Source organism: Mytilus californianus, unplaced genomic scaffold (genome assembly GCF_021869535.1).
Source record: "Mytilus californianus isolate M0D057914Y unplaced genomic scaffold, xbMytCali1.0.p SCAF_5, whole genome shotgun sequence".
NCBI classification, from domain to species: Eukaryota; Metazoa; Mollusca; class Bivalvia; order Mytilida; family Mytilidae; genus Mytilus; species Mytilus californianus.
The window spans coordinates 62,656,881-62,673,268 of NW_026262701.1; the positions used below are offsets into that span (position 1 = coordinate 62,656,881).

At 33.8% G+C, this 16,388-nt stretch overlaps 1 protein-coding gene and 1 long non-coding RNA gene across 3 annotated transcripts in view; one reads left to right on the forward strand and one right to left on the reverse strand.

Annotated features, from left to right (window-relative positions):
* The window catches only part of LOC127701149 (amyloid-beta precursor-like protein), a 201,841-nt gene extending 198,126 nt beyond the window's left edge, over window positions 1-3,715 (forward strand). For both annotated transcript variants that reach the window (XM_052204959.1, XM_052204960.1), the window contains exon 11: window positions 743-3,715. In XM_052204959.1, the coding sequence (XP_052060919.1) occupies window positions 743-1,015 (273 nt within the window). In that variant the 3' untranslated portion in view covers window positions 1,016-3,715. The remainder of the gene's footprint in view (window positions 1-742) is intronic.
* LOC127701196 (uncharacterized) lies at window positions 3,696-5,697 on the reverse strand. The gene is made up of 2 exons (XR_007981858.1): window positions 5,549-5,697; window positions 3,696-3,878 (listed from the first exon to the last, which is right to left on the reverse strand). It is a non-coding gene; the product is annotated as an uncharacterized LOC127701196 (long non-coding RNA).
* Window positions 5,698-16,388: the final 10,691 nt, after the last annotated feature.

Here is a 16,388-nt window from a genome sequence, read left to right on the forward strand (position 1 = left end):
TTGGTGGCGACACTTTTACCATTCTTGAGTTATGTCCCTTTATAAACATAAAAATTGCTGGATTTTTCGTTCTCGTTCTCTAACTTTAGTTTGTCTCAACCAAATGTTATAAAACTTATACACAACTGTTCTAGAGTTATGCGTGTTTACAAATAGAAAATTGCTGAATTTTTAGTTTCTGTTCTCTACTTAAGTTAGCCTCAACCAAATGTTATGAGACTGACACTCAATGCTTATTACCACAAAACTCAGACCAAGTTCAAATTTGGGTAGTGTCACTTTTACCGTTCTTCAGTTATGTCCCTTTATAACTATATGATATGCAAGAGGGGGCATCATCTGTGTCCACATGTGGACACTATCCACATTTATTTATATATTTCTTAATTGACAATGCAGAGTACTGGAACTTTGTTCTTTGAAAAATTATTGTTTTGTGTCAATGGGTACCACTGCGTATGCATGTTTTGTTTTTTTTTTTGGGGGGGGGGGGGGAGGGGGGGAGGTGTTTACCGGTATTTGAGCAGTACTCACAGAATTTTTAGTTGATCATATAAATTCATTTAAAGCTTAAAGACGAGCTAAAAGGGCAACAGGCGTATCATGCGTTCATGGCCTATTGAAGTGTAAACCATGTGAAAAAAATTCTAACAGACCAATCCAATTCAAGTATTTGTAGATATGCAAATCAAAAAAGAATTATCATAAAGTAATATCCTTTGTTTTCTTTGATTTCTTTTAGGGTTTTGTCAACAATCCAGTACATCATATTGTAAATTCAACAGGAAGTGTTTTCGGTATTGCAATTGGCAGTGTTGCTGTTTTTGTCATTATTGTTGTGGCTGTTATCATGCTAAGAAGAAATAAGTCACATCGACATCCTGTTACTCATGGTTTTGTTGAAGTAGACCCAGCAGCATCACCAGAAGAAAGACATGTAGCAAACATGCAAATGAATGGCTATGAAAATCCAACTTACAAATACTTTGAACTAAGTGGAGTAAAAAAATGCTAAAGAATGTAGATGAAACATTATTCATTAAACCATCTTTTCCAGGGATGAAATATTTAAAATGATTATTATTTTGAAAATTCCGAATTATATTTAGAACTGGAGCATATGCATACAGCTGTAAAGTGTGAATTTTTTTCAGTCATTTATTATTAAGATTTTTGCTCTGTCTTTGGTGTCACTATTCAATTGTGAAATTCAACCATATTGCATATTTTACATTGTTTTTTTTATGAAATTTACTTTTTTTTTTCTGCAGTATACAGTGTTCTCCCCAGGGCCTTTAAGCATCATGGTAATGTGATGCTATATTGCTAGAATGTGATGCTATCTGAATTGGTTTTCTTATAGATAGTGTAATGGATGTGATGCTATAATATCAAGAAACAAGATGGTATTTCATAATTTCCTCTTTACTGGGATGATATAAGAAATTTCTGAGGAGAACACTGAGTATATTTTAATTTTCATTTAAAACTCTTTATTCTTTTGCATATAATGAAATATCCACTCATTCCTGAATTAAAGTTGACACCTATTTAAGAAAAAAATATTTGATTAAAAAGTTTGGCAAAAAGACCAACTATTGTTTTTTTATAAATAGAATGTTTTCTTATTCTTTGAAATGAACTTCAAATGTACATTGCTCTTAATAGCCTGTATTTTTACAGTTTAAACTGTTGAAGAGTTGCATATTGGTCAAGGAAATATATTAGAATTTTAAACAATATTTTTGATAAGAAAAGTAGCAATGCATTTATCTATCATTGTTTCCTATTAGATCTGTAAACTGAATATTCTTATGTTTTATATGCAATTGAAAGTCTTTGGTTGAGAATTGAATCAGAAAATGAAAAACTAAGTAACATCAAAATATTGATCGAGTTCAAGATTATCTTTAACTGCACTCTCCAAATCCAAATCCTAGAAGATAAGTCATATGTTATCTTGTCGGAGACTAAACATGATAAGCATTGCTCCAGTACAGGATTTGTAGATATAAGTTTACCTTGATATTTTTTTCTGATAAACTGAACAAAGTCTTCTTTATATTGTCAATACTTAAAAAAAAAAACCATTTTCAACATTTGCACCATTCCATTGTTTTATATACTAGCTTTATATATCTCAGTTTGTAGTCGGACATTGTTGATTGTATCAAATAACATAAATTATTTAACCATCCATTGTAGCGATATTTTTAAATGTACAGTTTGTATTTACCAACATTTTGATGATGTTATTACACCAGTGTAAGATTAAAGGTGTATTGTGTTCGTTGATCTAGAGCATTTCCATTTTATACTTAGCAAGCAGAAGAGTTATTGTATGTAAGGCTATGCTTGTCAGTTGTATATATGCTGCTGGTGTTTATCAATGGTTAATGACACAGTTGATAATCCAGCAAGCAAAATTTTGTCATGTCCTAGTACAGCTTTAACTTAAAGTATATAAATAACATGATTGAGAAAAAATACACAATATCATGTTTTATGCAAATGATTCAGTTAAGGTAGCATGTTTATATTAGTAATAAGAACTGCTACAACCAGATTATGGATACTACTTGAAAATTGTCAGACTGCAAACTGGATTTACATTGTAAATAGATCATGTACATTTTATACTACATGTAAGTGTATTTAAATGTTAGTAAATTGTATTTTTTCTGTCATGATAACAATTTCCTGAAGTTAATTTTTTTGAAATTGCTTTTGAACCTGGTATATTTTATCCTATTTATTTGGCAAATCATCTATAAATTGTGATTTTCATTTTGTAACTGCCAATAATGAGGAAATTTCAAATGTCAAAACTAATTTTTTGTAATGGTTTTAACCTAACTGAACTACATCTAGAATAGAACCATGCAGTTTGAATACAATGAATTATGTAAAATTGACTAAACATGAAATAGTGTTGTAAATACGAATTGAAAACATGATTTGTAACACAACTTTTTAGCAAATGTTTAGAGTTTTAACTATTTTGTTATTTAAGCTTTTTAAGTTATAAAAAAAATTTAATTATGACTCATTACAACCAAAAGCTTTAGGTATATTTAGAGAGAAAAAAAACACTGGTTTCAAAAAGTGAGATAGCCAAAGAATGTAGCATTAACACACATAGAGTGTTATATTCAGATAGATATAATAGGTTCATCAAGCATGCAGCTCTCCTTCTGATAAATCAGATGCTGATATCAAACTTTTGCAGCTTATCTAACAGTTGAATAGTGTACAAGCAGATTTAATTTTGCTGCATCCAAAATTTCTCTTTGCTTTCCACTTTGTCTATTCCATCTTTGATTAGTCTTTATTAAGAAATATATATATATATATATACTGGTAGTATATAATTTTTCATAAAAAATATAGACATATTTATATATATATATTTAGTACATTATTGTTAATATATAATATCTTTCAGTAAACCTGTAAGGGGAAGAGTTGCTAATTCAAATAAAAAATAAGACATCAGAATATTCAAGGTAATATTACCAGGGAATAGTATGGTTTTGACTGACTTTATTGTTGTTGTCAAGCTGTAGACATCATTGTCAATGCCATTACTTTTGTTAAAGTTGACGTTTAAAAATAACCTAAATATTTCCTTTAAAGCAAGGTCTAAATTTTTGATAAATTGCCTAAAGGCACCAAAACAATTTTCATGAGAGTAATTTTTGATTTATTTATTTATTGCATTTTTACTGATACAAAGATAAAATGGGTTGATAAGTGTAAGTACCAAAATTTTTACCTTTATTTTGAATCCAGACTTTTATTTTTTCCTTTGAACTTATCTGAAAATACCAACCTGCATTTTCAATCAGATTTGTGAAATCTCATGATTTTTGTCGAGCCTGCGACTTTTGTCGCAGAAAGCTCGACATAGGGATAGTGATCCGGCGGCGGCGGCGGCGGCGGCGGCGGCTACGGCGGCGGCGGCGTTAGCTAACTTCTTAAAAGCTTTATATTTTAGAAGGTGGAAGGTCTGGATGCTTCATACTTTGTATATGGATGCCTCATGTTACGAAGTTTCCGTCAGTCACATGTCCAATGTCCTTGACCTCATTTTCATGGTTCAGTGACTACTTGAAAAAAAAGTTAAGATTTTTTGTAATGTTAGATTCTCTCTTATTATAAGTAATAGGATAACTATATTTGGTATGTGCGTACCTTGCAAGGTCCTCATGCCCGTCAGACAGTTTTCACTTGACCTCGACCTTATTTCATGGATCAGTGAACAAGGTTAAGTTTTGGTGGTCAAGTCCATATCTCAGATACTATAAGCAATAGGTCTAGTATATTCAGTGTATGGAAGGACTGTAAGGTGTACATGTCCAACTGGCAGGTGTCATCTGACCTTGACCTCATTTTCATGGTTCAGTGGTTATAGTTAAGTTTTTGTGTTTTGGTCTGTTTTTCTTATACTGTATGCCATAGGTCTATTATATTTGGTGTATGGAATGATTGTAAGGTGTACATGTCTAGCGGGCAGGTGTCATCTGACTTTGACCTCATTTTCATGGTTCAGTGGTCAAAGTTAAGTTTTTGAGTTTTGGTCTTTTTTTCTAATACTATATGCAATAGTTCAACTATATTTGGTATGTGCGTACCTTGCAAGGTCCTCATGCCCGTCACACAGTTTTCACTTGACCTCGACCTCATTTCATGGATCAATGAACAAGGTTAAGTTTTGGTGGTCAAGTCCATATCTCAGATACTATAAGCAATAGGTCTAGTATATTCGGTGTATGGAAGGACTGTAAGGTGTACATGTCCAACTGGCAGGTGTCATCTGACCTTGACCTCATTTTCAGTGTTCAGTGGTTATAGTTAAGTTTTTGTGTTTTGGTCTGTTTTACCTATACTGTATGCCATAGGTCTACTATATTTGGTGTATGGAATGATTGTAAGGTGTACATGTCTAGCGGGCAGGTGTCTTCTGACCTTGACCTCATTTTCATGGTTCAGTGGTCAAAGTTAAGTTTTTGAGTTTTGGTCTTTTTTTCTAATACTTTATGCAATAGGTCATCTATATTTGGTGTATGGAAATATCTTATGATGTACCTGTCAGTCTTGCAGGTTTTTTTTACCTTGACCTCATTTTCACGGTTCATTGCTCAGTGTTAAGTTTTTGTGTTTTGGTCTGTTTTTCTAATACTATAAGCAATAGGTCAACTATATTTGTTGTATGGAAGGATTGCAAGCTGTAATACATGTCTGCCTGGCATTGTTCATCTGACCTTGACCTCATTTTCTTGGTTCATTGGTCAATGTTTAGTTTTCTTGGTTAAGTCTGTATCTTAGAAACTATAAACAATAGGTCAACTATATTTAGTGTATTGAATGATTGTAAGGTGTACATGTATTTCTTGTTTGGTTTATATGACCTTGACCTCATTTTCTTGGATCATGTTAAGTGTATGTGATAGTTGTAGTAAAGCTTTATATTTAGGACTATCAACATAATATCAATGATTAGTAAAGAAGGCGAGACATTTCAGCATGTGCACTCTTGTTACACTACTAGAGGCCAAAAGGGCAGAAAATCTTACTTTTACAAGGCACACAACTTTGGTAAAATTACATAAGGGTATTTTTGCATAGAGTTTATTCCAACAAAGTTTTTATAGTAAAATAACATATTTTTAGTAGCTCTTAGATTTTTTGGAGCAGTGCTCAGTTGTGCTCAAAGTTTTAATATTCGTACAGATGTAATGAAGTTTCCTTTTCTTCAGTCAGCTTTGTGCTCCCACTTATAATGATTCAAACAATTTAGTTAGAATTTTATTACAGAGTAAGGCACAATTCTGTTCATATTTGCTATAAATATATGCTTGTTCAACTTTCCAATGTAAACAATTGGTCCGTTTCATCATGCTGTGTCTGTTGTCTATTTCAAAGTTTTAGGAGAGAAGGTTGGATACTAGTCTTTCAATTATGTGAAATACAATTTATACATTAATGTTAACTGCTTTTAAATGTATTGTTTGTAATATAATTTTTTTTATTCAAAAGCTTTTGATAACAATTGTTTTTTTTTGTTTGTAGTTTGTTCAAAATAAAGATTAATCCTCATAATTAGCCTATAAGCAATAATTTTAAGAGCATTTCTTTCAATGGGTAAAATGATTCATTATTTTAAATCTTGTACGAATAAGACTTGAAGAAGTTTACATATTACTTTTCTTTATGTTTGAAACTGTAGACCCTTCTGCAATTTACAAAAATATTTGCACTGCTTCTTTAATTTTTCTTATGTTTACTTTTGATCATTCTTTTTTCACAGATGAAAATTTTTGTCAGACTGAAGATATCAATTTAAATATAGGAGGATAAATCTTTCAGTTGATACACATTGCAGAAAAGATTAAATTAATTGTGGTTGTGAATTATATTTAAGATTCAATAATTTGTTCTGGTTGTGTCACATGGAACTGTTCCCATTTTCCTACCTAGTTTTACTACAAACGTCTTTTCCCCTCAAGAGAAAATTGCACATAGGAATACAATTTCTTTAAATTTTTAGTTGATATTAACAAATGTTTTTTTATCATAAGTGTCGGTCAACTGTTTTAAGCTTAATCATATTCATGATGTTGTGTAATGAGTGTACAAGTAAATCATGAAGTATCAGTACCTATAAATACTGCTATTCCATAATCTGTTAGTTTAGGAGCCTTTTTATGAGGAGATTGTCCTCAACTAACATGGACAACTATAGTTAATTGATATAATCATTTATTCAATATATAAGTGAAACTTTCCTTTCTTAAATTTGAAAAAAAAATATTTTTATATTCTGTTCAAAAAGGAAATTCTTAAAGAATTATTTGTGTAAGAAAATTGTTTATTGGATACAACATTTTCAAGTATTCGTAGCTTTGGTTGTAAAATGACAATAAAAATTTATGTTCATAAAATTTCATAACTCATTCTAAATATTTTGTCTGAGCAGAGCAGTAGGTTTGCTACTAAACATTTGGTCTGTTTTACTACATTTTATTTGAGACCTTAATGTGAATAATTATTATTTAATTTAAGGGGTTTCTTTTTTCACAAGTCAAGGCTATGAATTACAAAAATAAAATAAAAACCTGCAATAAAACCAACCTAATTGAGCATTTATTATTTCACAATAGAGAAATTTAGAATTCTTTTTTTTTAGTCATAAAGAGAGACATGAGCATAGAGTATTGTATTGCCCCAAAAAATCATACAGTGAGATTAAATGATGAACCTGAGTATTATTTTTAGTGAAAAAATATGCCCAATTCATAAGAACACAAAAAGTAAAAATTTGGCATACATGTTGAATGAAAATCCCTCATCACACTCAATGAAGTATTTCTAAAGTTTGTAATTATATAATGATTTAGATATTTTAGAAGATTTATTAAAAATTTCTAGATATTGATTCATTAAAAAAGTTATATGCAGTTATGTTCTCTTGCATTAGAAATTTTAAGAGAAGCACATAATGTTTGGGTGATTTCATGTTAAAAATTAAAGATTCCTCTGACCAAAATATTACTTTTGTCTAAGCTATTGCCGTCATTCTATATTGACAGCTATTACATTTCATATTTTTTTTTGATAATGAAAAAAATCCAAAAGTAATTAAGTTATGACATTTGAAGCACAAAAGATACACCCAGGGGATCTTTTCACAAAATATCTTACGACAAAAAAATCATTATTAAGTTATACTGTAATGTTCATGACTTACGAGTATTTTTTCTCGAAAGATTTGTTGTGAAATGAGTTGCAGGTGTGTAACACAAACACCTTGGTATCTAAGGTATCTTATTAAATAGCCTTTTGATTAATGTTATTATTTTGTAGCTATTGGCATTTTGAACTCTGTAATCTTCTTTTTATATTTTGTGTTCACATTCCTTAGTGGCCAGTTTAGTTCTACAAAATAAATGTTTCTATGTAATTGTTTTAATAATAAAACTTGTACACTCAGTCTATCTTTCTCATTTCACAGAAATTGCACTTAGAAAGGTAACATACAAGGCTTTCACAAGTAACTGGTACCCAGCAAAATCTGCCACCTGGAGAACATACCTGTCAACTGACCCAGATCCTGTGGGTGTGACCCGAGATTTTCACAATTCTGAGGGGTCACCCTGAACAGGTGACCGAATAACCTGGGAATTCGGAAAATAACCCGTTTTCACCCGGATTCCTTAGCCTTCAGACTGATTAGATATAAAGTGATTTCAATGAAATACCGGCAAATTCGTAATTCTCCCTGGACAAGAAGCTCAACTGACCCATTTCAGTGCATGGCTTCACTTGACAGCTTTGGTGTCAAACACACTGTTAATTAACACCAATTACCTTAGCTTTAGGTCGTAAATAATTTGTGTATTTCAGAGTTGTTTTAAAAACAATTTGAGTTACTTCCCCTTTTTGGTCAATTCACAATATACTCCTTAAACTTATGTTTTTTTTTGTAAAAAGATTAAATCTAAAATGAATTGAATGCAAAAACATATCAGAATAATACTTTTACTTATTGTTCTTCCTTAGAACAATTAAAAAATAAAAATTTTGAAAACTACTTTTTTCATCTATACCTCCTTTAATTGTTTAACTTTATTTTATTATACTCTAATACCAACATATGATATGTTCAACTGTTTAAAAGCTGCACAAATGTATGTAAAGAAAACACAAATTGGCACATTGTATGTCATGGAATGAATATGAACAGGAATTAAGGCAATGTAACACAAATCTATCAATTGGCCTCCAGGTGCAATGAAATAATAATATGTACAATTTTAAATTACTTAACCATGCGGACATGTTTTGGAAACTTTGATATAAATTATAAGAAAAATGTCCCCTAAATACTGAAATTCAGCTCGAAAAAGTTCGTACACGTTATGACCTGAGATTTCATTCTTCTATGCAGGTGATGATTTCCATTGTCATAGGTTGACAGGTATGGTAGAACCTGTAGAACTTTCAAGTGCCAGCTGCTTAAATGAGTAAAAAATAAAAATTTAAGCAAAAACAAAACAGACCCTAAGTGTCAAGTGTGCTATTCTGATCACTTTGTGCCATCGTCTGTCGACCGTTGTCTGTAAACTTTTACAAAAATCTGTTCCTCTGAAACTGAATGGCCAACTGGAACCAAACTTGACCATAATCATCATTGGGATATATTATTTAAGAATATATCTGATGAACCCTCCTGTAAATGAACATTGCAGACAATGCTTAAAATAGAACATAGGGGTAAAATTCTAATTTTGTTTAATCTTTAAAACTGCTTATAGAAGAGAGGCGAAAGATACCAAAGGGATATTCAAACTCTTAAGTCGAAAACTGACAATGCCATGGCAAAAAATGAAAAACGATGAGAAGACACACAACATAACACTAAGAACAACATAGAAAACTAAATGAGTGACCCCCACCAAAAACCGAGGGTGATTCCGGGTGCCCTATAAGGGTAAGAAGATCATGCTGCACATGTAGATATAGAAATTCGGACAGTCAGTGACTCTAAAAATGTTGAGATATACCTACTGTCCATGTCAGAAGACTTCTTATAGAAGTTATTGAAGGTAAATACGAATTTTACCATTTTGTTTAAATTTTGCCTATTATCTTGATACTATAATAGATACAGAGAAACTGAAAATTGCAAAAGTTATCAGCTAGACAATTTCTACAAAAAAGTCAAACATGGGTGAAATCTTCAGTAGAATCCTTATGGGAATTCATGCCCTTTAATGAAAATTTATGTCTCGTCTTCGACGAAAGTCCCAGATGGCGTAAACTACTTGAATAAAGCTTTGTATTTCAGAAGGTAGGAGACCTGGATGCTTCATACCTTGTATAAAGATACCTTATGTTAGGAAGTGTCCGTCTGTCATATGTCCATTGTCTTTGACCTCATTTTCATGGTTCAGTGACTGTTTAAAAAATAATTACAGTTTTTGTCTCGCCTTTTGCGGAAAGCGAGATAAAGGGATTGCTTTTCAAGCGACGGTGTCAACAATTGTTAAGTTAGTTTGATAGGAACTACTTGTGATAGTTCATTGATATTTAATATAAAGTTGCATTACTATCAGTATATATCAGTTTGACGACTATTTCTAGGCCCTTCCCTCTAGGTCATAGTCAAGCAACTTTGAATTAATTAGCAATTTTCAATGTTAAGTTTTCTGCTTAAGTTCGTTTGATAAGGAATACTTGTGATAGATCAATGCTATTTAATACAAAGTTGCATTACTATCAGTTCATATCAGTTTGACGACTATTTCCAGGCCATGCCCCCTAGGTCATGGTCCAGTGACTTTGAATTAATTAGCAATTTTCAATGTTAAGTTTTCTGCTTAAGTCAGTTTGATAAGAACTACTTGTGATAGATCAATGATATTTTGTATAAAGTTGCATTACTATCAGTACATATCAGTTTGACAATTATTTTCGGACCCTGCCTACTAGATAATGGTCCAGCGGCTGAATTGATAAATCATGTTGCTGTCCATCAGATTGTCTTTTCTGAATTTTATGCCGACAGGAGAGACATATCTCTGTGTCAACAGTCAAGTGAAATACTCACTTATTATGAGTAATAGGATAACTACATTTGGTATATGGGTTCCTTGCAATGTCTACATGTCCGTCAGGTAGGGTTCACCTGACCTCGACCACATTTCATGGATCAGTAATCAAGGTTAAAGTTACAAATTTTGTGCTGTAAACCTCCATGAGTTATACTCTTTACAATTAACAATCCTAAATTATGCTCTACTGGCTGATTTGGCTACTGCTTTAACCAATAGAAAAATTGAAACACAACCTTGTTATAAACCAGAATCAACATTAAACCATTCAGTCTTATTACCATTTACATGCACACTACATTCTACATCTGAGTATAAAGCTTTGAGAGAGAACATCAAGTTTGAGCTTATACCTAAATTTTCTCAATTTCATTTTCACATTCCTCTCTACAGCGCTTCTAATATATGCCATGAGATTTAACTGGTCCATCGCTCCAGCTGATTCCTTCAATTAGTCTTTACACGATTTTAGTTTTCCTACCCATAACCCCTCTGTCTTGTTTCTGTTTGATTTCAATCCTGAAAAAGAGCCAAAGATTTCAATTTTGTTTATGGCTAATTGAACGTCGTATTTGGAACAATAATATAAGTGGGTCTCATTGGGGTGTAAGCGTGATGCAGGATTTGCCGTTATTTTGTAAGCGTGACGCGTGAAAAACAAATTATTTTGCGTGAAAACGGGAAACGAAGTCGGGCGGGACACGTGAAATTACAAGCGCTATTATTACAATGATAAGCGGGACACGGGATTCTGACAAAACAATAAGCGGGATCCGGGATCAGAACCCCCCAATGAGACCCCCATATAAGTAATATCGTCTGCCAGTTGCCAAAATTTATACTACGATCTTTGCCGTCTAGTTTGATATTGATACCTTCTTCTTCTTCTTCTTCCATATACTGCCCACATTCAACTTTCTGAATATATTGGCAAATTGGTTCTGCATGGTTAAAAACAGGATAAAAACAAATGTTCATCTTATTTTGTAAGGTTGGTCATTTGAGATTTGAATGTCTCAAATGACTGTGCTGTGGCGATCTCCGGGGGAAGCTTGTTCCAGTCTTTGGTGGTGTTCACAAAGAAGGACCATTTCCTGCAGTCTTTGGTTGCTGTTTGTACCATGTATCCATGGTGTTGTGTATGTCTGGATACTCTGGTTGGTCTCTGGATGTACATGTCTTTGTTGATGGCTACTTTGTCGTTGACGATCTTGTACATCATTGCCAGCCTGGCCTCTCTGCGTCGTTCTTGGAGACTTTTCCAACCCAATTCATTAATCATGTCCGTGACACTTGATCTGTTTCTGTGGCGCTTGGTGACGTATCGCGCAGCCCTCCTTTGAACTTTTTCAATTTGGTCAATATGTTTCTGATGATACGGGTCCCATACTGTTGTGGCATATTCTAGTTGGGGCCTTACTAGAGTTTTGTAAGCTTGCTCTTTGATGCGTTTAGAGCCGATGTGTAGATTTCTGTGGAGGAAACCAAGGCTTCTGCTGGCTTTGCTGGTAATGTTGTTGATGTGTTCTCCCCAGTCTAGTTCGCTTGTGATGGTGCAGCCCAGGTACTTAATTGATGTTTCATGTTTTAGTACATGATCATATATTACATAGTCCCATTTGATTGGCTTTTTCTTTCTGGAGACAGTTAGTACGCTACACTTTTCTGGGTGAAACTCCATCTTCCACTTTTCCTCCCATAGTGCCAGTTTATCAAGATCTGACTGTAGGTGTCGGCAATCAGTATCTGAGGCGATGGTAAAGTAGACTACTGTGTCATCAGCAAAGAGACGAACTGTTGATTTTAGGTCATTCGCTAGGTCATTTATGTAAAACAAAAATAGACTAGGGCCTAGGACTGACCCTTGTGGAACTCCAGATTCTACCTTTGCTCTGTCTGACTGTTCACCCTCAACTACTACTACTAGGGTTATATTTGTCAGGAACGCTTCTATCCAGCTGTTGGTCTTTCCCCTGATTCCATAGTGATTGAGTTTATGTAGGAGCAGGTTATGGGATACCTTATCGAATGCTTTTGAGAAGTCTAGTATCAGTAGGTCAGACTGTTTTCCCAATTCAAGGTACTTCGTTAAGTCATCAATGCATTCTCTAAGAGTTGCGTCTCGCAGGATCGTTTACTTCGAAATCCATGTTGTAGTGGATAAAGGATGTTGTTTGCCTCTGCGTGTTTCATAATGTGGCTGGTAACAATATGTTCGATGATCTTGCAGCAAATACATGTAAGAGATATTGGTCTGTAATTTGCTGGGATGTACTTTTGATCCTTTTTGTATGCTGGTGTGACTGTAGCTGTCCGCCAGTCATCTGGAAATTTGCCTGTCTCCATCGAAACATTAAATATGATGGTAAGTATGGGAGCGATTTCGCTGGCAAGTTCTTGGTCTGATGTTATCCGGTCCAGCGGCTTTGTGTGGGTTAAGGTTTCTCAATTATTTTTCTACTCCGTTGATTGTGATAAGGATGTCTTTACAGTCAGGGTAATTTTCTGGTGAGTCGGACATATGATTTTGATTGTAGAATTCACTGTTGCTGATGTTGTTTGCTGTGGAAAATACAGATTGAAATTGTTCATTTAATATGTTTGCTTTGTTGATTGGATCTGTTTCTAAACTACCATTTTTTCTTAGAGGTGCCACTCCACTTTTATCACTTTTTCTGTGCTTGATGTATGTCCAAAATCTTTTAGAAGGGACATGCGTTTCTTCAGGATTCTCTGGGGTGATGATACTTTCAATATACTTCCAATATGCTTGTCTTAGGCTTTTCTGTGCTGTCTTTTTCAGTTCTTTAAATCTTGCACAATCGTGAGGATGGTTTGATTTCTTTTTCTTTTTATATGCTCGGTCTTTTCGCCTTATGAGTGATTTTATTTCCCGTGTAATCCATGGGTTCTTATCTTTGGTCTTACAGGTTTTTGCTGGTATATGTTTGTTTGTACTTGTTTCAAGACCGTCTTTAAATATTTTCCATAGCATATTTATGTCTGGTCTATCCGTATTGCTTTCTTGTTGAATAGCGTTGTGTAGATGTTTCATATCTTCCTTCATGCTGTCCCATTTCGCCCTCTTGTAGAGGGGGATTTTTCGTTGTTTCTGTTTGTTTGTTACTGGGTTGATGTTCATTCCAGCATATACGTTTTCATGGTCTGATATTCTTGGTATGATATCTATTCTCATTATTTTGCTAGGACGGTTAGTGATCAAGAGGTCCAGAGTGTTCTTGTTTCTTGTAGGCTCTTGCACTAGTTGTGTTAGTCCGTTGTCGTCAAGGATTTCTGCAAAATGGTAATGTTGTTCTGTGCGCTGTGTTCCCTGGTATAGACATTTGTTTGCCCAGTTCCATCCTGGCAAATTGAAGTCCCCTCCGATCAATTGGCATGCATTTATTGCGTTGGTTCTTCTGACTGATGTTTCAAATGCTTGAAGACTTTCAACATCCGATGTTTTTTGGTTATAGTAGGCGCATATGTATAGATCTTTTGTGCCTTTCTGCTGTATCCGTGCCCAAATTATCTCACAATCTGTGTCCAGTTCTGGTACCTCAGAGCTTAAATATTTGTTGTTTATGGCTATTAGGACGCCTCCTCCGGTTTTATTTCCTTTCCTGTCTTTGCGATATATATTATATTCTTGTGGAAATATTTGGCTGTTCGTAATTGATTGATCTAGCCATGTTTCTGTTGCTATTATAACATCAGGTTTGGTACTATCTATGATGTTTTCAACTTGGTGTTGTTTGTTTCTAATAGACTGACAGTTGACATTCAAAATTCGCAATAGTGTAAAGGGCTTATGTTTTTCCTTTACATTATTTCGTTTTGGTGTTGACGAATGTAGTGGCTTTCTGTTCTGTGTTTATCAGTACTGTTGTTAAGAGTATTTTCCAGTGGGCTGAAGCTGTTTTCTGTTTGGATGGATGTTGAGCCGTAACACAGCGAGTTGTAGTTTGGGCTGTCGCAAACAATGCAGTCCCATCTTAAAGCAGTGTTTTCGTCTGCTGTGAGGTAGCTATACTGTAAATTCAGAAATTATTGCGATGTTTTTATTATTGCGAAAAATGCGACAGGGTTATAATCGCAATAATGTAAACTCGCATTTTGAAATTTTTGATATGAATTTAACAGAATTTTTCTCAATATCGCAAAAATTAAAATCGCATTTTAGTCTCAAAAGACAAAATCGCAATAATAAATGCACGCAATAATTTCTGAATTTATAGTATGTGCCACTATGAATGTCCTGACAATTGATGTGAAACCACTGGTCGCATGTGTCACATCTGACAGCTCTGTGGTCCCAGGTGACAGGTTGGTAACATGTGCCGCAGGGGTATATTGTGCTGTTGTTGTGTTGTGTTGGTCCTGGATTTGGGTTGACATCATTTGCATTTGCTAATAGTATTAATATTAAGTATGATGATATCGAGTTGCATCTGTATGGTCTTGATTTTGGTGATTTGCGTTGTTTTATCACAGTTAGCAAGCTGTTTGCTGTTATATACTGTTTGATCTGGGTTTCATCATCACTGAGTATTTGTAGTTGGTCTACTTCTGCTTTTTCTACAGCTATGTACTTTACAATTGTGATTATGATGATGATTAAGCTGGTGCTGAGACGCATTTTATTTATACAGTATAGTGATGTTAATTTGTTCTTGGTGTATTGTCTGTTAGTTACTTATTCTTGAGTTCTTGAATTGTATGAGGATGTGGATATTTCTGATCGTTGAGTGCATGTAGTAAAGACTGATAAGATAAACTCACCTAAACCCTTTACTACAGCTTCTGTCTTCAGTATTCTTTTCCTCAGTTTCTTGCTACTAGAATAGTGACAACAGCTCTTCTTCTGAAACTTGGATTTGTATTTCTTCAGCCTCTGTTGCAATATGGAAGCACTCTCTGTATGTATCAAGGAGTAGTTGTTTTGTGATGACTAAGCTTAGTAGGGGTCCTGGATGTACACCGTCTGTTTTGTTGAGTGAGATGTTCACAGATTTTCTGTAACCTCCTCTTTTTACTTTCCTTGCTCGAAAGAAGTATTTGCTGGTTTTGACTGTGTTCTTTCTTAGGCCTTGGTTAAGTTCTGATATTTTGGTGTTCAAATTTTGAATCTGTCTGGTGACAAGGAAATCTTCTACTTTGAAGCGTTGCTGGGTTGGTATGTCCTTTGTGTTTGTTGTAGTTAACAATTGAAAGAATGGGACAGTCTACAAATTTTATTTCAGCGTTTAGGATATTTTAAAAACAAACGGTAAAGCAGATAAAGGGACATCCCTGGCGTATATACCCCTGGTAATAAAATCATCAGATATCCAACCATTGTTTATAACACATGTTTGCTATACAAAGTTTTTTTGCCCATCTTATAAAAGAATCATTTTTCATTCGTTGTGCTAGGGCGTACGAAAGAAGTTTCATGTCAATATTCAAAACATAAATAGGTCGAAAATGATTTAGTGACAAAGGATCACCCTTTTTCGATAAAAGTGTTAACACACTAGTACGCTGTAAATATGTAAGCGTTAGATATTTATGGGCCAATATTAAGAATATTTGCTACTATGTTCTTTAATTTATCTTTAAAATTTCTTTTAAATTTGACTGTTAGGCCGTCTAATCCAGGAGATCAGTTAAGTTTTATTTTTTAAATAGCATATGAGCATTTGTCTACCGCAATATCCCAATAGCAGACAGATTTATAATTTCCATCCATTTCTTTCGCTAGTTTTGTCTCAAATATATATTTATTGCTTG